Source organism: Salmo salar, chromosome ssa23 (assembly GCF_905237065.1).
Source record: "Salmo salar chromosome ssa23, Ssal_v3.1, whole genome shotgun sequence".
Taxonomy (NCBI): domain Eukaryota; kingdom Metazoa; phylum Chordata; class Actinopteri; order Salmoniformes; family Salmonidae; genus Salmo; species Salmo salar.
Genome location: NC_059464.1, coordinates 51,340,472 through 51,367,439, shown reverse-complemented (window position 1 = coordinate 51,367,439; position 26,968 = coordinate 51,340,472). Strand labels below are relative to the sequence as shown.

Genomic DNA, 26,968 nt, shown 5'->3' with positions numbered 1-26,968 from the left:
AATGCGGAACGAAACACACGCTGCACTTTGGTCCTCTTCTCCTTTCGACAGCCGTGACACTAGGAACAATAAGCATACTACATTTACGTCACAAATAGTACGGTTAGTGCGGTTAGTATGAGTATTCGGTATTCAAACACAGCTCTAGTGTTTCCATTCCCCTTTAAGTTACGCACATCTTTCATTTTTTTTTTGTGTTTATCTGTGTTTATTTACTTTTGTAACACATTTGAATATGTATCCTTCAAAATGTAGATGGAATTTCACAACAATAACAACATCACAGATTGACTCGCTGCTTTTATTTACTTCCTGCTTTTATTTACTTCCTGCTTTTATTTACTTCCTGCTTTTACTTCCTGCTTTGCTCCTATGGGTACACTCAAAATGGCTGCCAGTCCAGGAGGATGATATCATCTCAGTCCCATAATGGCACAATTTACTTGAATGGGGACGAGTGTTCTATTCATTCTATTTCTGTGGGTAAAAACTGTTGAAGGACGATATCATCTCAGTCCCATAATATATATATTTTTAAAACAGTGTTTTGGTTCATTCTCACATCATTGCCTTACAATAATGTTACATACAGTAGTTGGAACAAAACCAATGTGAACGTTGATACAGACCAAACATAAACAGAAGGTAGCACGTAAAATAAAACGCACATTCCGCAAGAAGAACTATCGGGAATATCAGAAGAACCCTGTCGCACGCTGAGGAGTTCAATAAAAACACACGATGCTGTAATCTAATTACTAAACAACAGTGTCCCGTGGAGGTGATGTGAGCAGTGCAGAAATCCTTAGCAGTTACCAAATATACCTGAAATAAACACAGTCATATTGTAAAAGACGAGAGTGCAGAAATCCTTATACACGTTGTAAGATAATTGAGAGTCATTTTAAACGTAACCGTGAGGAAAATAGCCAGGCCTGCATTAGTGAAGGTAAATAACACATGACTCTCTCATTGTCCACTCCTCCAACCCACAAACAAGGATTTGTTGAATAATCTGATAACACATGATGGAAACATGACATTACATTGTAGGGTTGTTAAGTTGTAGATCTACATTCCTCTATTAAATCAACCTGAGAGCGGCCATTCAGGTGAGGGGCCCCGCCTGGTGTTTCCCCTAGAAATACAACAACTGGCATGGGTACACTTAAAATGGAAAGTGGACTTGAATGGGATCATGCGTTCTAGCCAGTCTCATTTCTACGGCGTTTCCAGTCGTTCCGGTGTTCTCGTCTCTATGCCATCTCGATTGGCTCCTGTTGCAGTGGTGCCTCCGTCTTGGTTTCTTTCACTTTCTTTGGTTCACGTTTGTGATTCTTGCTGATATTTGATATAAAAGGACAGTTAGTTATTTGTAGCATAATTAGGCCAAATTACAAAAAAAAAAAAAATCATTCTGTTTCATTATTTAAATTTTCTTCTCTTTTTAATTAAAGAGAATGATGAACTGTGTACTGTACTGTATCACTAGAGAATGATGAACTGTGTACTGTATCACCAGAGAATGATGAACTGTGTACTGTACTGTATCACCAGAGAATGATGAACTGTGTACTGTACTGTATCACTAGAGAATGATGAACTGTGTACTGTATCACCAGAGAATGATGAACTGTGTACTGTACTGTATCACCAGAGAATGATGAACTGTGTACTGTATCACCAGAGAATGATGAACTGTGTACTGTATCACCAGAGAATGATGAACTGTGTACTGTACTGTATCACCAGAGAATGATGAACTGTGTACTGTATCACCAGAGAATGATGAACTGTGTACTGTGCTGTATCACCAGAGAATAATTAACTGTGTACTGTATCACCAGAGAATGATGAACTGTGTACTGTGCTGTATCAGCAGAGAATGATGAACTGTGTACTGTACTGTATCAGCAGAGAATGATGAACTGTGTACTTACTTGCTCTGTATCACCAGAGAATAATGAACTGTGTACTGTACTGTATCACCAGAGAATAATGAACTGTGTACTGTACTGTATCAGCAGAGAATGATGAACTGTGTACTGTACTGTATCAGCAGAGAATGATGAACTGTGTACTTACTTGCTCTGTATCACCAGAGAATAATGAACTGTGTACTGTACTCTATCACCAGAGAATAATGAACTGTGTACTGTACTGTATCACCAGAGAATGATGAACTGTGTACTGTACTGTATCAGCAGAGAATGATGGACTGTGTACTGTATCAGCAGAGAATGATGAACTGTGTACTTACTTGCTCTGTATCACCAGAGAATAATGAACTGTGTACTGTACTGTATCACTAGAGAATAATGAACTGTGTACTCTATCAGCAGAGAATGATGAACTGTGTACTGTATCAGCAGAGAATGATGAACTGTGTACTTACTTGCTCTGTATCACCAGGAAAATAACGACTCCGATAATTATTCCTCCCGTGATCCCCAACACCACTCCCAGAATCAGGGCTGCAGGAAGCAGAATAACGTGAGTGTTTTGTTAACAACAACAACAACATAAGTAAGTAATTTATAAAAGATCAAAACTGTAGAATAGACCTACACTATATTGACAAAAGTATGTGGACACCCCTTCAAATTAGTGGATTTGGCTATTTCAGCCTCAGCCGTTGCTGACCGGCGTTTAAAATTGAATAACACAGTGTACTCTACTGTATCACCAGAGAATGATGAACTGTGTACTGTACTGTATCAACAGAGAATGATGAAGAGTGTACTGTACTTTATCACCAGAGCTAAGTGACTTTCAATGTGGCACCGTCATAGGATGCCACCTTTCCAACAAGTCAGTTTGTCAAATTTCTGCCTTGCTAGAGCTGCCCCGGGTGCTGTTATTATGACGTGGAAACGTCTAGGAGCAACAACGGCTCAGAAGGGAAGTGGTAGGCCACACAAGCTCACAGAACGAGACCGCTGACTGCTGAAGCGAGTTGCATGTAAAAATCATCTGTCCTCGGTTGCAACACTCACTACCAAACTACCTCTGGAAACAACGTCCGCACAATAACTGTTTGTCGGGAGCTTCATGAAATTGGTTTCCATGGCCGAGCAGCCGCACACAAGCCTAAGATCACCATGCGCAATGCCAAGTGTTGGCTGGAGTGGTGTAAAGCTCACCACCATTGGACTCTGGAGCAGTGGAAACACGTTCTCTGGAGTGATGAATCACGTTTCACCTTCTGGCAGTCTGATGGACGAATCTGGGTTTGGCGGATGCCAGGAGAACGCTACATGCCCGAATGCATAGTGCCAACTGTAAAGTTTGGTGGAGGAGGAATAATGGTCTGGGGCTGTTTTTCATGGTTCAGGTCCCTTTAGTTCCAGTGAAGGGAAATCTACAGCATACAATGACATTCTAGACGATTCTGTACTTCCCACTTTGTGGCAACAGTTTGGGGAAGGCCCTTTCCTGTTTCAGTATGACAATGCCCCCGAGCACAAAGAGAGGTCCACACAGAAATGGTTTGTCGAGATCGGTATGGGAGAACTTGACTGGCCTGCGCAGAGCCCTGACCTCAACCCCATCGAACACCTTTGGGATTAATTGGAAAGCTGACTGCGAGCCAGGACCTAACCGCCCAACATCAGTGCCCCGACCTCACTAATGCTCTTGTGGCTGAATGGAAGCAAGTCCCCCGCAGCAATGTTTCAACATCTAGTGGAAAGCCTTCCCAGAAGAGTGGAGGCTGTTATAGCAGCAATGTTCCAACATCTAGTGGAAAGCCTTCCCAGAAGAGTGGAGGCTGTTATAGCAGCAATGTTCCAACATCTAGTGGAAAGCCTTCCCAGAAGAGTGGAGGCTGTTATAGCAGCAAAGGGGGACCAACTCCATATTAATGCCCATGATTTTGGAATGAGAAGTTCGATGTCCACATACTTTTGGTCATGTAGTGTATATCTCTACTCACCAATAGGAGTATATAGACCAATAGGAGTATATAGACCAATAGGAGTATATAGACCTATCTCTCTACCCACCAATAGGGGTATATAGACCTATATCTCTACCCACCAATAGGAGTATATAGACCAATAGGAGTATATAGACCTATCTCTCTACTCACCAATAGGAGTATATAGACCTATATCTCTACCCACCAATAGGAGTATATAGACCTATATCTCTACCCACCAATAGGAGTATATAGACCTATATCTCTACCCACCAATAGGAGTATATAGACCTATATCTCTACTCACCAATAGGAGTATATAGACCTATATCTCTACTCACCAATAGGAGTATATAGACCTATATCTCTACCCACCAATAGGGGTATATAGACCTATCTCTCTACCCACCAATAGGGGTATATAGACCTATATCTCTACCCACCAATAGGAGTATATAGACCAATAGGAGTATATAGACCTATCTCTCTACCCACCAATAGGAGTATATAGACCTATATCTCTACCCACCAATAGGAGTATATAGACCTATATCTCTACCCACCAATAGGAGTATATAGACCTATATCTCTACCCACCAATAGGAGTATATAGACCTATATCTCTACCCACCAATAGGAGTATATAGACCTATATCTCTACTCACCAATAGGAGTATATAGACCTATATCTCTACTCACCAATAGGAGTATCGGGCTCATCCTCCTCCTTCTCAGTACCTTCATCTGGTGACAAAACATCAGATTATTATAAATATAGTATCAGTTAATTATTCAACATTACATTCGTGTGTTGTTAGTTTTCAGTGTCATGTGGCTACAAGAAAGGCTACATGAAAACTACAGGAATATTTGTAGAACCTCTAAATTAGGATATTTCACGATTCATTCATTAGTTTATGCTATGTTATTTTATGTGTTATGTCATGTTATGTCATGTTATGCCATCTTATGTCATGTTATGTCATGTTATGCCATCTTATGTCACGTTATGTCATGTTATGCCATTTTATGTCACGTTAAGTCATGTTATGCCATCTTATGTCATGCTACGCCATATTATATCATATTATGCCATCTTATGTCATGTCATGTCATCTCACCGTGAATCCCAGCGCAGGTGGCGTTGCAGGCCTGATGGTCGATGAACCTGTTCCCGTTCCCCACACAGCCAGTCCAGTGGAACTTCTTACACTTCTCATGGATGGGGTCGTAGTAGTAACGCAGGTAGGTGCCGAAGCATTCACCCAGAGCCTTATGGAAGTGGCAGGCTTTTGACTCTGTACAAGGGGGAAGGACAAAGGGTTGAGGTTAGGGTTGGGTAGAGAGAGAGAGAGAGAGAGAGAGAGAGAGAGAGAGAGAGAGAGAGAGAGACAGAGACAGAGACAGAGACAGAGACAGAGAGAGAGACAGAGAGAGAGAGAGAGAGAGAGAGAGAGAGAGAGAGAGACGGAGCATTAATCACACACAAAGATGACTTCAGTGTTGCGATTCCTGGCGAGACATTGTTCTGGGTGTTGTTACTATGTTTTGCCACATGGTGGCACATTGCGATGAAGGTAAATGTACTGCTGCACAGTTGCGTTAAGTGCTCATATACTGTAAGCCAGGGATCGTCAACTAAATTCAGCCGTAGGGCCAATTTACCTTGAGCAGATGGCCAGGGGCCCGGATCAGAGTTATAAATCATCTGTACACTGCAAATTGACCTTGAGAATCCAAGCAGACAGAGCATTGGGGCAATAACAGAATAATTTCATACCTTTATTACATTGGGATACGTACGCCTCTCTTTCTATGTGTGGGAATACTTGGGAATTTCTTGGTGATTTTGACAGTCTTTAATTAACGTTTGCTCAGAAAACTTAAGGGGGTCAAATAAAATGACCCGCAGGCCGGATTTAGACTGTGGGAAGCATTATTGGGGAGTCCTGGTGTAAAACCCTGAAATCAGTAGTAGGTTTTGAATGAGTTACTCTTCTCATTTCAGACATTATGGATGATCTCTGCTTCACATTTAGATGGTAAACCTCAAGAAACCCAACATTATATCACAGTAAAAATCTCTCTCTCTCTCTCTCTCTCTCTCTCTCTCTCTCTCTCTCTCTCTCTCTCTCTCTCTCTCTCTCTCTCTCTCTCTCTCTCTCTCTCTCTCTCTCTCTCTCTCTCTCTCTCTCTCTCTCTGCTCTCTCTCTCTCTCTCTCTCTGTCTCTCTGTCTCTCTCTCTCTCTTCTTCTTTCTCTCTCTTACACAAACACCCACCCACTACCCAATATAGTCATAGCAGGGGCAATAAAAACCTCTTCCTCTGTACAAATGTTACTCCAAAGTCCTTGTTTATGGCCATGCCACAATAAAGTCCTTGTTTATGGCCATTCCACAATAAAGGGTGTTTTCTGGGCTGTAATAACTTGAATACTATGTCAACTATATCTGCAGATGCACAGTGGACTGTCTTGACAGACATGACACATTACAAGTGTGGGGTCTTAAATGGGTTATACTATATTGGGTATTATGAGTATCCACCTACTATGTCTGTATCTACCAATAGGATTTAATGAACAGAACACTGTATCCACCTACTATGTATATATCTACCAATAGGATTTAATGAACAGAACACTGTATCCACCTACTATGTATCTATCTACCAATAGGATTGAATGTGCTGAATGTGTACAGTAAATGCACAGAAGCCTTGATAGATATAACACTTTGATTTGATTCAATTGGATCCATTAGGGGATGGAGACAGCTAGTCTAACTGGGGTCTGACACCATGGAGACAGCTAGTCTAACTGGGGTCTGATACCATGGAGACAGCTAGTCTAACTGGGGTCTGACACCATGGAGACAGCTAGTCTAACTGGGGTCTAATGCCATGGAGACAGCTAGTCTAACTGGGGTCTGACACCGTGGAGACAGCTAGTCTAACTGGGGTCTGATACCGTGGAGACAGCTAGTCTAACTGGGGTCTGATACCATGGAGACAGCTAGTCTAACTGGGGTCTGATACCATGGAGACAGCTAGTCTAACTGGGGTCTGATACCATGGAGACAGCTAGTCTAACTGGGGTCTGATACCATGGAGACAGCTAGTCTAACTGGGGTCTGATACCATGGAGACAGCTAGTCTAACTGGGGTCTGATACCATGGAGACAGCTAGTCTAACTGGGGTCTGACACCATGGAGACAGCTAGTCTAACTGGGGTCTGACGCCATGGAGACAGCTAGTCTAACTGGGGTCTGATACCATGGAGACAGCTAGTCTAACTGGGGTCTGACGCCATGGAGACAGCTAGTCTAACTGGGGTCTGACACCATGGAGACAGCTAGTCTAACTGGGGTCTGATACCATGGAGACAGCTAGTCTAACTGGGGTCTGATACCATGGAGACAGCTAGTCTAACTGGGGTCTGACACCATGGAGACAGCTAGTCTAACTGGGGTCTGACGCCATGGAGACAGCTAGTCTAACTGGGGTCTGATACCGTGGAGACAGCTAGTCTAACTGGGGTCTGACGCCATGGAGACAGCTAGTCTAACTGGGGTATGATACCATGGAGACAGCTAGTCTAACTGGGGTCTGACACCATGGAGACAGCTAGTCTAACTGGGGTCTGACGCCATGGAGACAGCTAGTCTAACTGGGGTCTGATACCATGGAGACAGCTAGTCTAACTGGGGTCTGACGCCATGGAGACAGCTAGTCTAACTGGGGTCTGACACCATGGAGACAGCTAGTCTAACTGGGGTCTGATACCATGGAGACAGCTAGTCTAACTGGGGTCTGACACCATGGAGACAGCTAGTCTAACTGGGGTCTGACGCCATGGAGACAGCTAGTCTAACTGGGGTCTGATACCGTGGAGACAGCTAGTCTAACTGGGGTCTGATACCGTGGAGACAGCTAGTCTAACTGGGGTCTGATACCGTGGAGACAGCTAGTCTAACTGGGGTCTGATACCGTGGAGACAGCTAGTCTAACTGGGGTCTGATACCGTGGAGACAGCTAGTCTAACTGGGGTCTGATACCGTGGAGACAGCTAGTCTAACTGGGGTCTGATACCGTGGAGACAGCTAGTCTAACTGGGGTCTGATACCATGGAGACAGCTAGTTTAACTGGGGTCTGATACCGTGGAGACAGCTAGTCTAACTGGGGTCTGATACCTTGGAGACAGCTAGTCTAACTGGGGTCTGATACCATGGAGACAGCTAGTCTAACTGGGGTCTGATACCATGGAGACAGCTAGTCTAACTGGGGTCTGATACCATGGAGACAGCTAGTCTAACTGGGGTCTGATACCATGGAGACAGCTAGTCTAACTGGGGTCTGATACCATGGAGACAGCTAGTCTAACTGAGGTCTGATACCATGGAGACAGCTAGTCTAACTGGGGTCTGATACCATGGAGACAGCTAGTCTAACTGGGGTCTGATACCATGGAGACAGCTAGTCTAACTGGGGTCTGATACCGTGGAGACAGCTAGTCTAACTGGGGTCTGATACCATGGAGACAGCTAGTCTAACTGGGGGTCTGATACCATGGAGACAGCTAGTCTAACTGGGGTCTGATACCATGGAGACAGCTAGTCTAACTGGGGTCTGATACCGTGGAGACAGCTAGTCTAACTGGGGTCTGATACCATGGAGACAGCTAGTCTAACTGGGGTCTGATACCATGGAGACAGCTAGTCTAACTGGGGTCTGATGCCATGGAGACAGCTAGTCTAACTGGGGTCTGATACCATGGAGACAGCTAGTCTAACTGGGGTCTGACACCATGGAGACAGCTAGTCTAACTGGGGTCTGATACCATGGAGACAGCTAGTCTAACTGGGGTCTGATACCATGGAGACAGCTAGTCTAACTGGGGTCTGATACCATGGAGACAGCTAGTCTAACTGGGGTCTGATACCATGGAGACAGCTAGTCTAACTGGGGTCTGATGCCATGGAGACAGCTAGTCTTTCAGAGGCCTCAATAAAGTGTGCACCTGTTCACAACTCTCTGCTCTCCTGCGCCTGACTTCGCTACCAGTACGCACACACCTGACAGAATTCCACACCCACCCATGGAGTCAGCAGGAGCAAGTATCAAATCAAATCAAATTTATTTATATAGCCCTTTGTACATCAGCTGATATCTCAAAGTGCTGTACAGAAACCCAGCCTAAAACCCCAAACAGCAAGCAATGCATGTGAAAGAAGCACGGTGGCTAGGAAAAACTCCCTAGGAAAAACTCCCAAGAAAGGCCAAAAACCTAGGAAGAAACCTAGAGAGGAACCAGGCTATGTGGGGTGGCCAGTCCTCTTCTGGCTGTGCTGGGTGGATATTATAACAGAACATGGTCAAGATGTTAAAATGTTCATAAATGACCAGTATGGTCAAATAATAATAATCATAGTAGTTGTCGAGGGTGCAGCAAGCACGTCCGGTGAACAGGTCAGGGTTCCATAGCCGCAGGCAGAACAGTACCTCGGTCAGAGTCGAGAAGCGCGTCCGGGAACACTCGGCAATGCTGCAACATCTCGGTGCCACGATGGATCGCGTTGTCCAGACCATGGACCGCTGGGAGAGACAGGAAGTTTCTCCCAGTGCCTTGACCAGCGCAACCGGGGTTACCTCTACCCGTCCCTCCTGGATCCAGTCCCAGTGGGAAGCGTCCTTCCCAGGGAGTATGATGGGACGGCAGCACGGTGCCAGGGGTTCCTGTTACAACTGGACCTCTACCTGGCCACCGTTCACCCAGCTCCCTCGGGAAGGGAGAGGGTGTCCGCCCTCGTCTCATGCCTCTCGGGGAGAGCTCTGGAGTGGGCAAACGCCGTGTGGGGTGAAGGAGACGCGGCGTTGGACCACTTCGAGGAGTTCACCCGTCTTCGACCATCCGCCCAAAGGGAGAGCGGCGGGGGAACGGCTCTTTCACTTGAGGCAGGGGACGAGGAGCACCCAGGAGTTCGCCCTGGAATTCCGGAATTTGGCCGCCGGAGCAGGATGGAACGACAGGGCCCCACTACCAATGCAGCCTGCGCAAGGACGTCCGACGGGAGTTGGCCTGCAGGGATGCCACCATCACTTTTGACCAACTGGTGGATCTGTCCATCCGGTTGGAAAACCTGCTGGTCACCCGCGGACGTCCAGAGAGGGCTCTGTCGGTTCCATCTTCGAGCACCCCCGCTCCAGAGCCCATGGAGCTGGGAGGGGCTGCACGTAGGGAGGCTGGAGGAGGTGCCTTCACGTGCACCATCTGTGGCCGCAGAGGGCACACTGCCGGTGGGTGCCGGGTTGGTTCCTCTGGGAGTCGAGGCAGCAGGCAGGGCACTCTGGCGTCACCCCAGGTGAGTCTGCACCACTCTCATCCTCATACTCTGTTGTCCAACTGTTTGTACCTGTTTGTTTTCCTGAGTTTTCCCTGCATTCCCAGCATAAGGCGCTCGTCGATTCAGGCGCGGCTGGGAATTTTATCAACAGAGCGATCGCCCTTAGTTTAGGGATCCCCATTATTCCTGTGGTTAGACCTTTCCCGGTACACGCTCTGGATAGTCGACCATTAGGGTCCGGGCTAATCAGGGAAGCCACCATCTCCCTGGCCATGGTGCCGCAGGGGGGTCACGAGGAGAGAATCAGTCTCGCGCGTTTCCCGTGGTGCTAGGCCTTCCCTGGTTAGCTCGTCATGACCCCACCATTTCATGGCAACAGAGGGCTCTCACGGGGTGGTCGCGAGAGTGCTCGGGGAGGTGTGTAGGGGTTTCCGTTGGTGCTACCACGGTGGAAAGTCCAAACCAGGTCTCCACCGTGTGCATCCCCCAGAATATGTCGATTTGGCTCTCGCCTTCTGTAAAAAGAAGGCGACTCAATTACCATCCCATCGACGGGGGGATTGTGCGTTAAATCTTCTGGTAGACGCTGAACTTCCCAGGAGTCACATGTATAGGCTGGGATAGGAGCCGTGCTCTCTCAGCGCTCGGGCACGCCACCGAAGCTCCGCCCCTGTGCTTTCTTCTCGAAGAAGCGCAGCCCGGCGGAGCGGAACTATGATGTGGGGGACCGGGAGCTGTTGGCTGTGGTTAAAGCTTTGAAGGCGTGGAGACATTGGCTTGAGGGAGCTAAACACCCTTTCCTCATCTGGACTGACCACTGCAACCTGGAGTACATCCGGGCAGCGAGGAGACTGAATCCTCGTCAGGCAAGGTGGGCCATGTTCTTGACCCGTTTTGTGTTTACCCTTTCCTACAGACCAGGTTCCCAGAATATGAAGGCAGACGCACTGTCCCGGCTGTATGACACAGAGGAGCAGCCCATGGGATCAGACTCCCATTCTCCCAGCCTCCTGCCTGGTAGCGCCGGTCGTGAGCTGTACGCGGACATTGAGCAGGCGCTGCGTACAAAGCCCGCTCCCCTCCAGTGTCCCGTCGGGCGTCAGTACATTTCGTCTGCTGTCCGTGACCAGTTGATCTATTGGGCCCACACATCACCCTCCTCTGGTCATCCGGGGATCGGCCGGACGGTGCACTGTCTGACTGGGAAGTACTGGTGGCCCACCTTGGCAAAGGACATGAGGGTTTATGTTTCCTCCTGCTCGGTGTGCGCCCAGTGTAAGGCTCCTAGGCACCTGCCCAGAGGGAAGTTACACCCCTTACCCGTTCCACAACGGCTGTGGTCACACCTGTCGGTGGATTTTCTGACGGACCTTCCTCCCTCACAGGGTAACACCACGATCTTGGTCGTTGTGGATCGTTTCTCTAAGTCCTGTCGTCTACTCCCTCTGCCGGGTCTCCCTACGGCCCTACAGACTGTGGAGACCTTGTTTACACACGTCTTCCGGCACTACGGGGTGCCTGAGGACATAGTGTCTGATCGAGGTCCCCAGTTCACTTTGAGAGTCTGGAGGGTGTTCATGGAATGTCTGGGGGTCTCGATCAGCCTCACCTCAGGTTTCCACCCCGAGAGTAATGGGCAGATGGAAAGATTGAACCAGGATGTGGGAAGGTTTCTGCGGTCCTATTGCCAGGATCGGCCGGGGGAGTGGGCGGCGTTCGTGCCCTGGACAAAGATGGCGCAGAACTCACTCCGCCACTCCTCCACTAACCTCTCCCCCTTTCAGTGTGTATTGGGGTACCAGCCGGTTCTGGCACCGTGGCATCAGAGTCATACCGAAGCTCCTGCAGTGGACGATTGGTTCTGGCACGCGGAGGAGAGACCGGGTCACCACAGTGAGACCGGGTCTGGCTCTCGACCCGAAACCTGCCCCTCCGCCTGCCATGCCGGAAGCTGGGCCCGCGGTTTGTGGGGCCATTTAAAGTCCTGAGGAGACTGAACGAGGTATGCTACAGGTTACGGCTTCCCCCCGATTACCATATTAACCCCTCGTTCCATGTGTCTCTCCTCAGGCCGGTGGTGGCTGGTCCGCTCCAGGAGTCTGAGGTACGGGAGGTTCCTCCGCCCCCTCTGGACATCGAGGGGGCCCCGGCGTACTCCGTCTGTTCCATCCTGGAATCGAGGCGTCGGGCGAGGGGCCTTCAGTACCTCGTGGAATGGGAGGGGTACGGTCCGGAGAAGAGATGCTGGGTGCCGGTGGCGGATGTGTTGGACCCTGAACTGTTGCGGGAGGTCCACCGTCGCCGGCCGAATCGCCCTGCGCCTCGCCATCCGGGTCGTCCCCGAGGCCGGTGTTGGCGCTCCGCTGGAGCCGCACATCAAGGAGGGGGTACTGTCACGACTTCCGCCGAAATCGGATCCTCTCCTTGTTTCTAGCCACCGCCGCCGCTTCATTTTTCATTTTTCCATTTGTTTTGTCTTGTTCCCTGCACACCTGGTTTTCATTCCCCCAATCACACTGTATGTATTTATACTATCTATATTAGAGGACAGGGACTGGTTCTGGTATACTATCTATATTAGAGGACAGGGTCTGGACTGGTTTTGGTATACTATCTATATTAGAGGACAGGGTCTGGACTGGTTCTGGTATACTATCTATATTAGAGGACAGGGTCTGGACTGGTTCTGGTATACTATCTATATTAGAGGACAGGGTCTGGACTGGTTCTGGTATACTATCTATATTAGAGGACAGGGTCTGGACTGGTTCTGGTATACTATCTATATTAGAGGACAGGGACTGGTTCTGGTATACTATCTATATTAGAGGACAGGGTCTGGGTCTGGTTCTGGTATACTATCTATATTAGAGGACAGGGTCTGGGTCTGGTTCTGGTATACTATCTATAATAGAGGACAGGGTCTGGGTCTGGTTCTGGTATACTATCTATAATAGAGGACAGGGTCTGGTTCTGGTATACTATCTATATTAGAGAACAGGGTCTGGTTCTGGTATACTATCTATAATAGAGGACAGGGTCTGGTTCTGGTTCTGGTATACTATCTATAATAGAGGACAGGGTCTGGACTGGTTCTGGTATACTATCTATAATAGAGTACAGGGTCTGGGTCTGGTTCTGGTATACTATCTATAATAGAGGACAGGGTCTGGTTCTGGTATACTATCTATAATAGAGGACAGGGTCTGGGTCTGGTTCTGGTATACTATCTATAATAGAGGACAGGGTCTGGGTCTGGTTCTGGTATACTATCTATAATAGAGGACAGGGTCTGGGTCTGGTTCTGGTATACTATCTATAATAGAGGACAGGGTCTGGTTCTGGTATACTATCTATAATAGAGGACAGGGTCTGGGTCTGGTTCTGGTATACTATCTATAATAGAGGACAGGGTCTGGGTCTGGTATACTATCTATAATAGAGGACAGGGTCTGGTTCTGGTATACTATCTATAATAGAGGACAGGGTCTGGGTCTGGTTCTGGTATACTATCTATAATAGAGGACAGGGTCTGGGTCTGGTTCTGGTATACTATCTATAATAGAGGACAGGGTCTGGGTCTGGTTCTGGTATACTATCTATAATAGAGGACAGGGTCTGGGTCTGGTTCTGGTATACTATCTATAATAGAGGACAGGGTCTGGTCTTCTGGTATACTATCTATAATAGAGGACAGGGTCTGGTTCTGGTATACTATCTATAATAGAGTACAGGGTCTGGGTCTGGTTCTGGTATACTATCTATAATAGAGTACAGGGTCTGGGTCTGGTTCTGGTATACTATCTATAATAGAGGACAGGGTCTGGTTCTGGTATACTATCTATAATAGAGGACAGGGTCTGGGTCTTCTGGTATACTATCTATAATAGAGGACAGGGTCTGGTTTCTGGTATACTATCTATAATAGAGGACAGGGTCTGGGTCTGGTTCTGGTATACTATCTATAATAGAGGACAGGGTCTGGTTCTGGTATACTATCTATAATAGAGGACAGGGTCTGGGTCTGGTTCTGGTATACTATCTATAATAGAGGACAGGGTCTGGGTCTGGTTCTGGTATACTATCTATAATAGAGGACAGGGTCTGGTCGTTCTGGTATACTATCTATAATAGAGGACAGGGTCTGGGTCTGGTATACTATCTATAATAGAGGACAGGGTCTGGGTCTGGTTCTGGTATACTATCTATAATAGAGGACAGGGTCTGGGTCTGGTATACTATCTATAATAGAGGACAGGGTCTGGGTCTGGTTCTGGTATACTATCTATAATAGAGGACAGGGTCTGGGTCTGGTTCTGGTATACTATCTATAATAGAGGACAGGGTCTGGGTCTGGTTCTGGTATACTATCTATAATAGAGTACAGGGTCTGGGTCTGGTTCTGGTATACTATCTATAATAGAGGACAGGGTCTGGGTCTGGTTCTGGTATACTATCTATAATAGAGGACAGGGTCTGGGTCTGGTTCTGGTATACTATCTATAATAGAGGACAGGGTCTGGGTCTGGTTCTGGTATACTATCTATAATAGAGGACAGGGTCTGGTTCTGGTATACTATCTATAATAGAGGACAGGGTCTGGGTCTGGTTCTGGTATACTATCTATATTAGAGGACAGGGTCTGGGTCTGGTATACTATCTATAATAGAGGACAGGGTCTGGGTCTGGTTCTGGTATACTATCTATAATAGAGGACAGGGTCTGGTTCTGGTATACTATCTATAATAGAGGACAGGGTCTGGGTCTGGTTCTGGTATACTATCTATAATAGAGGACAGGGTCTGGTTCTGGTTCTGGTATACTATCTATAATAGAGGACAGGGTCTGGTTCTGGTATACTATCTATAATAGAGGACAGGGTCTGGTTCTGGTATACTATCTATAATAGAGGACAGGGTCTGGGTCTGGTTCTGGTATACTATCTATAATAGAGGACAGGGTCTGGGTCTGGTTCTGGTATACTATCTATAATAGAGGACAGGGTCTGGGTCTGGTTCTGGTATACTATCTATAATAGAGGACAGGGTCTGGGTCTGGTTCTGGTATACTATCTATAATAGAGGACAGGGTCTGGTTCTGGTATACTATCTATAATAGAGGACAGGGTCTGGGTCTGGTTCTGGTATACTATCTATAATAGAGGACAGGGTCTGGGTCTGGTTCTGGTATACTATCTATAATAGAGGACAGGGTCTGGGTCTGGTTCTGGTATACTATCTATAATAGAGGACAGGGTCTGGGTCTGGTTCTGGTATACTATCTATAATAGAGGACAGGGTCTGGTTCTGGTTCTGGTATACTATCTATAATAGAGGACAGGGTCTGGGTCTGGTTCTGGTATACTATCTATAATAGAGGACAGGGTCTGGTTCTGGTATACTATCTATAATAGAGGACAGGGTCTGGGTCTGGTTCTGGTATACTATCTATAATAGAGGACAGGGTCTGGTTCTGGTATACTATCTATAATAGAGGACAGGGTCTGGGTCTGGTTCTGGTATACTATCTATAATAGAGGACAGGGTCTGGGTCTGGTTCTGGTATACTATCTATAATAGAGGACAGGGTCTGGTTCTGGTATACTATCTATAATAGAGGACAGGGTCTGGGTCTGGTTCTGGTATACTATCTATAATAGAGGACAGGGTCTGGGTCTGGTTCTGGTATACTATCTATAATAGAGGACAGGGTCTGGGTCTGGTTCTGGTATACTATCTATAATAGAGGACAGGGTCTGGACTGGTTCTGGTATACTATCTATAATAGAGGACAGGGTCTGGGTCTGGTTCTGGTATACTATCTATATTAGAGGACAGGGTCTGGGTCTGGTTCTGGTATACTATCTATATTAGAGGACAGGGTCTGGGTCTGGTTCTGGTATACTATCTATAATAGAGGACAGGGTCTGGTTCTGGTATACTATCTATATTAGAGGACAGGGTCTGGGTCTGGTTCTGGTATACTATCTATAATAGAGGACAGGGTCTGGGTCTGGTTCTGGTATACTATCTATAATAGAGGACAGGGTCTGGGTCTGGTTCTGGTATACTATCTATAATAGAGGACAGGGTCTGGGTCTGGTTCTGGTATACTATCTATAATAGAGGACAGGGTCTGGTTCTGGTATACTATCTATAATAGAGGACAGGGTCTGGGTCTGGTTCTGGTATACTATCTATAATAGAGGACAGGGTCTGGGTCTGGTTCTGGTATACTATCTATAATAGAGGACAGGGTCTGGGTCTGGTTCTGGTATACTATCTATAATAGAATACAGGGTCTGGGTCTGGTTCTGGTATACTATCTATAATAGAGGACAGGGTCTGGGTCTGGTTCTGGTATACTATCTATAATAGAGGACAGGGTCTGGGTCTGGTTCTGGTATACTATCTATAATAGAGGACAGGGTCTGGGTCTGGTTCTGGTATACTATCTATAATAGAGGACAGGGTCTGGGTCTGGTTCTGGTATACTATCTATAATAGAGGACAGGGTCTGGGTCTGGTTCTGGTATACTATCTATAATAGAGGACAGGGTCTGGGTCTGGTTCTGGTATACTATCTATAATAGAGGACAGGGTCTGGGTCTGGTTCTGGTATACTATCTATAATAGAGGACAGGGTCTGGTTCTGGTATACTATCTATAATAGAGTACAGGGTCTGGGTCTGGTTCTGGTATACTATCTATATTAGAGGACAGGGTCTGGACTGGTTCTGGTATACTATCTATATTAGAGGACAGGGTCTGGGTCTGGTTCTGGTATACTATCTATAATAGAGGACAGGGTCTGGGTCTGGTTCTGGTATACTATCTATAATAGAGGACAGGGTCTGGGTCTGGTTCTGGTATACTATCTATAATAGAGGACAGGGTCTGGACTGGTTCTGGTATACTATCTATAATAGAGGACAGGGTCTGGTTCTGGTATACTATCTATAATAGAGGACAGGGTCTGGTTCTGGTTCTGGTATACTATCTATAATAGAGGACAGGGTCTGGCTGGTTCTGGTATACTATCTATAATAGAGGACAGGGTCTGGGTCTGGTTCTGGTATACTATCTATAATAGAGGACAGGGTCTGGGTCTGGTTCTGGTATACTATCTATAATAGAGGACAGGGTCTGGGTCTGGTTCTGGTATACTATCTATAATAGAGGACAGGGTCTGGGTCTGGTTCTGGTATACTATCTATAATAGAGGACAGGGTCTGGGTCTGGTTCTGGTATACTATCTATAATAGAGGACAGGGTCTGGTCGTTCTGGTATACTATCTATAATAGAGGACAGGGTCTGGGTCTGGTTCTGGTATACTATCTATAATAGAGGACAGGGTCTGGGTCTGGTTCTGGTATACTATCTATAATAGAGGACAGGGTCTGGGTCTGGTTCTGGTATACTATCTATAATAGAGGACAGGGTCTGGGTCTGGTTCTGGTATACTATCTATAATAGAGGACAGGGTCTGGTCTGGTTCTGGTATACTATCTATAATAGAGGACAGGGTCTGGTTCTGGTTCTGGTATACTATCTATAATAGAGGACAGGGTCTGGTTCTGGTATACTATCTATAATAGAGGACAGGGTCTGGGTCTGGTTCTGGTATACTATCTATAATAGAGGACAGGGTCTGGGTCTGGTTCTGGTATACTATCTATAATAGAGGACAGGGTCTGGGTCTGGTTCTGGTATACTATCTATAATAGAGGACAGGGTCTGGGTCTGGTTCTGGTATACTATCTATAATAGAGGACAGGGTCTGGGTCTGGTTCTGGTATACTATCTATAATAGAGGACAGGGTCTGGTTCTGGTATACTATCTATAATAGAGGACAGGGTCTGGGTCTGGTTCTGGTATACTATCTATAATAGAGGACAGGGTCTGGGTCTGGTTCTGGTATACTATCTATAATAGAGGACAGGGTCTGGTTCTGGTATACTATCTATAATAGAGGACAGGGTCTGGGTCTGGTTCTGGTATACTATCTATAATAGAGGACAGGGTCTGGTTCTGGTATACTATCTATAATAGAGGACAGGGTCTGGGTCTGGTTCTGGTATACTATCTATAATAGAGGACAGGGTCTGGGTCTGGTATACTATCTATAATAGAGGACAGGGTCTGGGTCTGGTTCTGGTATACTATCTATAATAGAGGACAGGGTCTGGGTCTGGTTCTGGTATACTATCTATAATAGAGGACTGGTTCTGGTATACTATCTCTGGTCTCACCTTCCATAGGATAGGTCTCCTCTGCCTTGATGGAGCAGTTTCTCATACAGAGCTTCTCCAGGGTGAATCGATTGGCGTTGCCCCCCTCTCCCAGGTACTTGAAGGGGTAGCACAGGTCTTTAGCTGCGTCGTAATACAGCAGGATCTGGAAGTCATCCGCTCCTGAGGCCGGAGCTGTACCCACGTCCTGTGGTAGGAGACAGTGCTCTGTGGAGAGGAGAGGAGAGGGATTAGAGGACAAGAACAGCACTCTGAGGAGAGGAGAGGAGAGGAGAGGAGAGGAGAGGAGAGGAGAGGAGAGGAGAGGAGAGGAGAGGAGAGGAGAGGAGAGGAGAGGAGAGGAGAGGAGAGGAGAGGAGAGGACAAGAACAGCACTCTGAGGAGAGGAGAGGAGAGGAGAGGAGAGGAGAGGAGAGGAGAGGAGAGGAGAGGAATTAGAAGACAGAACACTGTAGAGAGGAGTTTGCCACTATTTGAGCCTTATCCATTTTAACAGCACCTGAACTAAAGGACATTATTTGCCTCTCAGATAAGCAAGGAGAGATTCCCATAACATTAGAGGCGAGGCAGAGTTGTTATTGGTGCTTATATGTCGATATGAGTGTTCAGAAATGTTAATTATTTAATATAATCCCAAATGTGGGATTATATTTATTTAGTAAGTATGTGCCAAACCTTCACCTTCTTGAGGGTGGCTGTGTTTAACTGGCTGGTCCTGAAGCCAGCAGGGCAGAATGATGCCAACTTTTCTGACTGAAGCACATTCTGTATCTTCTGACAGTGACACAGCGCCCCCATGTCGACTGGAAGCTGAACTTTACTACAACTTCATATTTAACCCTGTATAAAAAAAAAACTAATCCACAGTCCAGCCCTACCCTCCTCATCCACAGTCCCACCCTACCCTCCTCATCCACAGTCCCACCCTACCCTCCTCATCCACAGTCCAACCCTACCCTCCTCATCCACAGTCCAGCCCTACCCTCCTCATCCACAGTCCAGCCCTACCCTCCTCATCCACAGTCCAGCCCTACCCTCCTCATCCACAGTCCCACCCTACCCTCCTCATCCACAGTCCAGCCCTACCCTCCTCATCCACAGTCCAACCCTACCCTCCTCATCCACAGTCCCACCCTACCCTCCTCATCCACAGTCCAGCCCTACCCTCCTCATCCACAGTCCCACCCTACCCTTCTCATCCACAGACCCACCCTACCCTCCTCATCCACTAGCCAGTCCAACCCTCCCCTCCTCATCCACTAGCCACAGTCCAACCATTCCCTCCTCATCCACTAGCCACAGTCCAACCCTCCCCTCCTCATCCTCATCCACTAGCCACAGTCCAACCCTTCCCTCCTCATCCACTAGCCACAGTCCAACCCTCCTCATCCACTAGCCACAGTCCAACCCTCCCCTCCTCATCCTCATCCACTAGCCACAGTCCAACCCTTCCCTCCTCATCCACTAGCCACAGTCCAACCCTCCTCATCCACTAGCCACAGTCCAACCCTCCCCTCCTCATCCACTAGCCACAGTCCAACCCTCCCCTCCTCATCCACTAGCCAGTCCAACCCTCCTCATCCACTAGCCAGTCCAACCCTCCCCTCCTCATCCACTAGCCAGTCCAACCCTCCTCATCCACTAGCCCCAGTCTAACCCTCCTCATCCACTAGCCAGTCCAACCCTCCCCTCCTCATCCACTAGCCCCAGTCCAACCCTCCTCATCCACTAGCCAGTCCAACCCTCCCCTCCTCATCCACTAGCCAGTCCAACCCTCCCCTCCTCATCCACTAGCCAGTCCAACCCTCCCCTCCTCATCCACTAGCCACAGTCTAACCCTCCTCATCCACTAGCCCCAGTCCAACCCTCCTCATCCACTAGCCCCAGTCCAACCCTCCTCATCCACTAGCCCCAGTCCAACCCTCCTCATCCACTAGCCACAGTCCAACCCTCCTCATCCACTAGCCCCAGTCCAACCCTCCCCTCCTCATCCACTAGCCACAGTCCAACCCTCCCCTCCTCATCCACTAGCCACAGTCCAACCCTCCCCTCCTCATCCACTAGCCACAGTCCAACCCTCCCCTCCTCATCCACTAGCCACAGTCCAACCCTCCCCTCCTCATCCACTAGCCCCAGTCCAACCCTCCCCTCCTCATCCACTAGCCCCAGTCCAACCCTCCCCTCCTCATCCACTAGCCCCAGTCCAACCCTCCTCAACCACTAGCCACAGTCCAACCCTCCTCATCCACTAGCCCCATCCAACCCTCCCCTCCTCATCCACTAGCCCCAGTCCAACCCTCCCCTCCTCATCCACTAGCCCCAGTCTAACCCTCCCCTCCTCATCCACTAGCCCCAGTCCAACCCTCCCCTCCTCATCCACTAGCCCCAGTCTAACTAACCTCCCTGTATCTACTACTGTATCTTATTAAAGGACAATTCCACCACTTTATAACGAGTTATTATGCCGTTATTACACACTGAGTCACCCCCCCCCTTGCCCTCAGAACAACCTCAATTCTTCGGGGCATGGACTCTAAAAGGATTCGAAATTGTTCCACAGGGATGCTGGTCCTACTTACATTAGTCATCTCTGGGATCCTACTTGCATTAGTCATCTCTGGGATCCTACTTGCATTAGTCATCTCTGGGATCCTACTTGTAGTAGTCATCTCTGGGACCCTACTTGCATTAGTCATCTCTGGGATCCTACTTGCATTAGTCATCTCTGGGATCCTACTTGCATTAGTCATCTCTGGGATCCTACTTGCATTAGTCATCTCTGGGATCCTACTTGCATCAGTCATCTCTGGGATCCTACTTGCATTAGTCATCTCTGGGATCCTACTTGCATTAGTCATCTCTGTGTTCCTACTTGCAGTAGTCATCTCTGGGACCCTACTTGCATTAGTCATCTCTGGGATCCTACTTGCATTAGTCATCTCTGGGTTCCTACTTGCATTAGTCATCTCTGGGATCCTACTTGCATTAGTCATCTCTGGGATCCTACTTGCATCAGTCATCTCTGGGATCCTACTTGCATTAGTCATCTCTGGGATCCTACTTGCATTAGTCATCTCTGGGACCCTACTTGCATTAGTCATCTCTGGGATCCTACTTGCATTAGTCATCTCTGGGATCCTACTTGCAGTAGTCATCTCTGGGATCCTACTTGCATTAGTCATCTCTGGGATCCTACTTGCATTAGTCATCTCTGGGATCCTACTTGCATTAGTCATCTCTGGGATCCTACTTGCATTAGTCATCTCTGGGATCCTACTTGCATTAGTCATCTCTGGGATCCTACTTGCATTAGTCATCTCTGGGATCCTACTTCCATTAGTCATCTCTGGGATCTTACTTGCATTAGTCATCTTTAGGAATCTACTTGCATTAGTCATCTCTGGGAATCTACTTGCATTTGTCATCTCTGGGACCCTACTTGCATTAGTCATCTCTGGGACCCTACTTGCATTAGTCATCTCTGGGACCCTACTTGCATTAGTCATCTCTGGGATCCTACTTGCATTAGTCATCTCTGGGATACTACTTGCATTAGTCATCTCTGGGATCTTACTTACATTAGTCATCTCTGGGACCCTACTTGCATTAGTCATCTCTGGGATCCTACTTGCATTAGTCATCTCTGGGATCCTACTTGCATTAGTCATCCCTGGTACCCTACTTGCATTAGTCATCTCTGGGATCCTACTTGCATTAGTCATCTCTGAGAAACCTACTTGCATTAGTCATCTCTGGGATACTACTTGCATTAGTCATCTCTGGGATCCTACTTGCATTAGTCATCTCTGGGATCTTACTTACATTAGTCATCTCTGGGACCCTACTTGCATTAGTCATCTCTGGGACCCTACTTGCATTAGTCATCTCTGGGATCTTACTTACATTAGTCATCTCTGGGACCCTACTTGCATTAGTCATCTCTGGGACCCTACTTGAAAACGTCACAGAGATGCATTTTCCAACCGGTCAATAGAAATGTAAATGGAACAATGTGACATCACTAAATACTTCATAATAATAACAACCCAAGTTGTCCTTGAAGATCCGTAACAATTAGCTGGGGTCCCAGGCGGGGCTAGATTGAGGTTTTTTGAGGCCATTCTTAGAATAAACTCCCTATTGCTCAATATATCACTATTATTACAATGATTGTTCTTTTAGTATCTGTTTGACAGTGATTTCCTGTACTGATGTAATTGTTGCAGGTCTTCCATACAGAATGTGCAGTGTTTGGATCTGCCAGGCACCACAATAGAAGCCTTATAGGGTCATAAAACATCTAAAATACAGGAAGAAGCATTCTCTGTAAACACTGACTCCTTAACTGCAGGACAACGACTTTCAAAACAAACCAACTCCTTTCATCGCAGACTCTCAGATGTACACCGTGGCATTAGGTTACAGACGCCATAACCCTAGGTTTTGGACTAGAGCAGCACTGCAGTGGTGTTACTGGTCTGCAGGCCCTGCTCCCCATGCTACTGCTACGACTGGAAAAGCTTCTCATTCTCCTAAACACAGATCAGGATTAATGTCGTATAGCTTGTCTTAGACACAACAAAACGTTGTGGCTATACTGTATGTCTAAGACAAGCTAGTCTGTCTGTATTATTCAGGGATGCAAACTGGTGAGGGCCCAGTTGGTGAGAGCCCAATTGGTGAGAGCCCAGTTGGTGAGGGCCCAGTTGGTGAGAGCCCAATTGGTGAGAGCCCAGTTGGTGAGAGCCCAGTTGGTGAGAGCCCAACTGGTGAGGGCCCAATTGGTGAGGGCCCAGTTGGTGAGAGCCCAACTGGTGAGAGCCCAATTGGTGAGAGCCCAACTGGTGAGGGCCCAATTGGTGAGAGCCCAACTGGTGAGAGCCCAACTGGTGAGAGCCCAGTTGGTGAGAGCCCAACTGGTGAGAGCCCAACCGGTGAGAGCCCAACCGGTGAGGGCCCAATTGGTGAGGGCCCAGTTGGTGAGGGCCCAACTGGTGAGAGCCCAACTGGTGAGGGCCCAGTTGGTGAGGGCCCAGCTGGTGAGGGCCCAGTTGGTGAGGGCCCAGTTGGTGAGGGCCCAGCTGGTGAGGGCCCAGTTGGTGAGGGCCCAGTTGGTGAGGGCCCAGCTGGTGAGGGCCCAGTTGGTGAGAGCCCAGCTGGTGAGGGCCCAACTGGTGAGAGCCCAACTGGTGAGAGCCCAACTGGTGAGAGCCCAAAAAGTCTGTCTTATTAGGTCTTGATCTAAAGTGAAACCTTCAACTGTCAGTGAAACCGCCATGCTGTCAGAGTGAAACCGCCATGCTGTCAGAGTGAGGGTACTCCAGACTGAGATACTCTCAGGGATCATAAACGATTTGAATGAGAATGTCACGTCCTGGCCAGTATATAAGGTTAATTGTTTTGTAGTTTGGTCAGGGCGTGGCAGGGGGTATTTGTTTTATGTGGTTCGGGGTGGGTGATTGTTCCGTGTGTAAGCCGTATGCTTTACCAGACTGTTTGTAGTTGTTCGTTTCGTTTCGTTTTTGTTATTTTGTATGTTCATTTTTGTAGTTAATAAAAATCAAGATGAGCATTCACGTACCTGCTGCGTTTTGGTCCTCATTCACCGACAACAACTGTGACAGAATCACCCACCACCAAAGGACCAAGCAGCAGAGGTAGGAGCAGACGGAGTTCGAGTTGGACTGGCGGGAGAAATGGACCTGGGAGGAAGTTCTGGACGGGGCCGGACCTTGGCACCAGGCTGGGGATTATCGACGCCCGCAGTGGGAAATTGAGGCAGCCAAGGCAGAGAGGCGGTGGTACGAGGCCAAGTACGCGCTGAAGGAGAAGCACGAGAGGCACCCCAAGAAAATTTTGGGGGGGGGGCACACGGGTAGTTTGGCTAGGCGTAAGAAGAGCCGGAAGCCAGCTACCCGTGGTTATATGGAGGAGCGTATGGGGTGGAGAGCGCTATGTTTTGCTGAGGAGCGCACTATCTCACCCATACGCACGCACAGTCCGGTGCGCGTTATTCCAGCCCCTCGCAGGTGCCGTGCTAGAGCGGGCATCCAGCCTGGTAGGAGGATGCCTGCGCAGCGCATCTGGTCGCCGGTACGCCTCCGAGGACCAGGCTACCCAACTCCCGCTCTACGCACGGCTACCATCAGGCCCCTGCACAGCCCAGTCTGCCCTGTACGAGCACCCCGCTCGTACAGGGCTACTAGTTCCATCCAGCCAAGGCGGGTTGTGCAGGAGGTAAGATCTAGACCGGCTGTGCGCCTCCATAGCCCTGGGTTTCCAGCTCCTGTCTCTCGTGCGGATCCGGAAGTGCGTCAACCCAGTCCGACTCGTCCTGTTCCCGCTCCCCGCACTAGCCTGGAGGTGCGTGTTCATAAGCTGGTATATCCGGTACCAGCACCACGCACCAGGATTATAGTGCGTCAGCCCGCCAGTCAACAGTCATCATCAGAGCTGCCCGCCAGTCAACAGTCATCATCAGAGCTGCCCGCCAGTCAACAGTCATCATCAGAGCTGCCCGCCAGTCAACAGTCATCATCAGAGCTGCCCGCCAGTCAACAGTCGCCAGAGCTGCCCGCCAGTCAACAGTCGCCAGAGTGGTCAGACTGCGCTGAACTGCCGGAGTGGCCAGACTGCGCTGAACTGCCGGAGTGGCCAGACTGCCCTGAACTGCCGGAGTGGCCAGACTGCCCTGAACTGCCGGAGTGGCCAGACTGCCCTGAACTGCCGGAGTGGCCAGACTGCCCTGAACTGCCGGAGTGGCCAGACTGCCCTGAACTGCCGGAGTGGCCAGACTGCCCTGAACTGCCGGCGTGGCCAGACTGCCCTGAACTGCCGGAGTGGCCAGACTGCCCTGAACTGCCGGAGTGGCCAGACTGCCCTGAACTGCCGGAGTGGCCCGAGTGGCCAGACTGCCCAGACTGTCCCGAATTGCCAGACTGCCCAGACTGTCCCGAATTGCCAGACTGCCCAGACTGTCCCCCGGCGATGCCAGACTGGCCCGACAGCCTGGAACGGCCGGAACCAGAGCCACCTCCAGAAATAGGTGGGTTGGGGAGGGGGGGTGTCGCACAGTGCCGTCGTTGACGGCAGCCACCCTCCCTTCCCTCCCTTTAGAAAAGGGGACTTTTTGTTGGTGTTGCTTGGGGTTATTTTTTGTTAAGGTGCTTCTGGGGTAGCACCTTTAAGGGGGGGGTACTGTCACGTCCTGGCCAGTATATAAGGTTAATTGTTTTGTAGTTTGGTCAGGGCGTGGCAGGGGGTATTTGTTTTATGTGGTTCGGGGTGGGTGATTGTTCTGTGTGTAAGCCGTATGCTTTACCAGACTGTTTGTAGTTGTTCGTTTCGTTTCGTTTTTGTTATTTTGTATGTTCATTTTTGTAGTTAATAAAAATCAAGATGAGCATTCACGTACCTGCTGCGTTTTGGTCCTCCTTCACCGACAACAACCGTGACAGAGAACCTTTGTTCTCCCAGTTCCATACGATATTACCCTAACTACAGAATATTAGAATGTGTAACATATTGAAAATAACACACCAGTAATTTAATTCATTGATTAAATTCATAAATATTGTGGAAAATATATATATATTTAAAATGTATATTGAATCAAATGTGTGGTTGACTTCTTTGCCATCCCGCCCACAACTCAACTGGAAGTGAACTGAAGCAAAAAACAGGCCTCCCTTATTTCAAATGGAAGAATGAAACTAGGAAGAGGAGGAAAACTCCAAACTAATGTTTGATGTTACAATGAAGCGTTAAGAGAACCGTTTTAAGACCCCTTTAGCAAACAAATGATTTATTAAAGTCTTCAAAAATCAAACTATTTCAGATGTACAAACACGAACAGAAACTACCTGGTACTGACAACAAAAAAAACTGTGACGGAGGTATATGCACACAGACATACTAAAATTGATTGAACTTACCTGGTGGTTCTTCGCTGTGAACCATGTTGAATGTAGCAAAAACTAAAGCCCCAAATATGACCAGTTGTTTCATGGTGGTGTGTGTGTGTGTGTGTGTGTTGTCTCCAGTCTCCAGCAGAATGAGTGACAGTTGTAAACTGCGATGGGAGTGGACGTTTACATATCATCACCCACTGACCTTCGTACTCATCACTGATACCAAAGGGCTGCGCCCCAACAGGAAGCCAGGTGCAATAAGGATATGTTGGTGCTGTTTAGATCGCTGTAATATGTTTCACATTTTTTTGTCGTTATCCAGAGAGACTTACAGTTAGTTCATTCATCTCCAGATAGCTAGGTGGGACAGCCACATATCACATTCAAAGTCAGTACATTTTTCCTCAAAGCAGCTATCAATCAGCAAAGTCAGAGATAGTCAGGGGAAAAGAGGGGTGGGGGGCTGTGGGATCATTTAAAATACTCGTTGAAGAGGTAGGGTTTCAGATAGTCAGGGGAAAAGAGGGGTGGGGGGCTGTGGG

The 26,968-nt window shown here is 48.0% G+C and overlaps 1 protein-coding gene across 1 annotated transcript; it reads right to left on the bottom strand.

Annotated features, from left to right (window-relative positions):
• Positions 1-480: 480 nt before the first annotated feature.
• Positions 481-26,638, bottom strand: LOC106584858 (kunitz-type serine protease inhibitor bitisilin-3). The gene is made up of 6 exons (XM_045706271.1): positions 26,451-26,638; positions 18,517-18,723; positions 5,041-5,217; positions 4,619-4,663; positions 2,396-2,474; positions 481-1,341 (listed from the first exon to the last, which is right to left on the bottom strand). Exons 1-6 carry the CDS (start codon positions 26,521-26,523, stop codon positions 1,257-1,259), a joined length of 666 nt encoding a protein of 221 aa, XP_045562227.1. The 5' UTR covers positions 26,524-26,638; the 3' UTR covers positions 481-1,256.
• Positions 26,639-26,968: the final 330 nt, after the last annotated feature.

Bases quoted from the DNA above. Each gene is read 5' to 3' on its own strand.
- LOC106584858 (XM_045706271.1), bottom strand. From the start codon at position 26,523: ATGAAACAACTGGTCATATTTGGGGCTTTAGTTTTTGCTACATTCAAC. The intron at 18,724-26,450 runs GTAAGTTCAATC...TCCTCTCCACAG, and splicing joins TCACAGCGAAGAACCACCAG to AGCACTGTCTCCTACCACAG. The intron at 1,342-2,395 runs GTAAGTACACAG...ATCAAATATCAG, and splicing joins TTCCTGGTGATACAGAGCAA to CAAGAATCACAAACGTGAAC.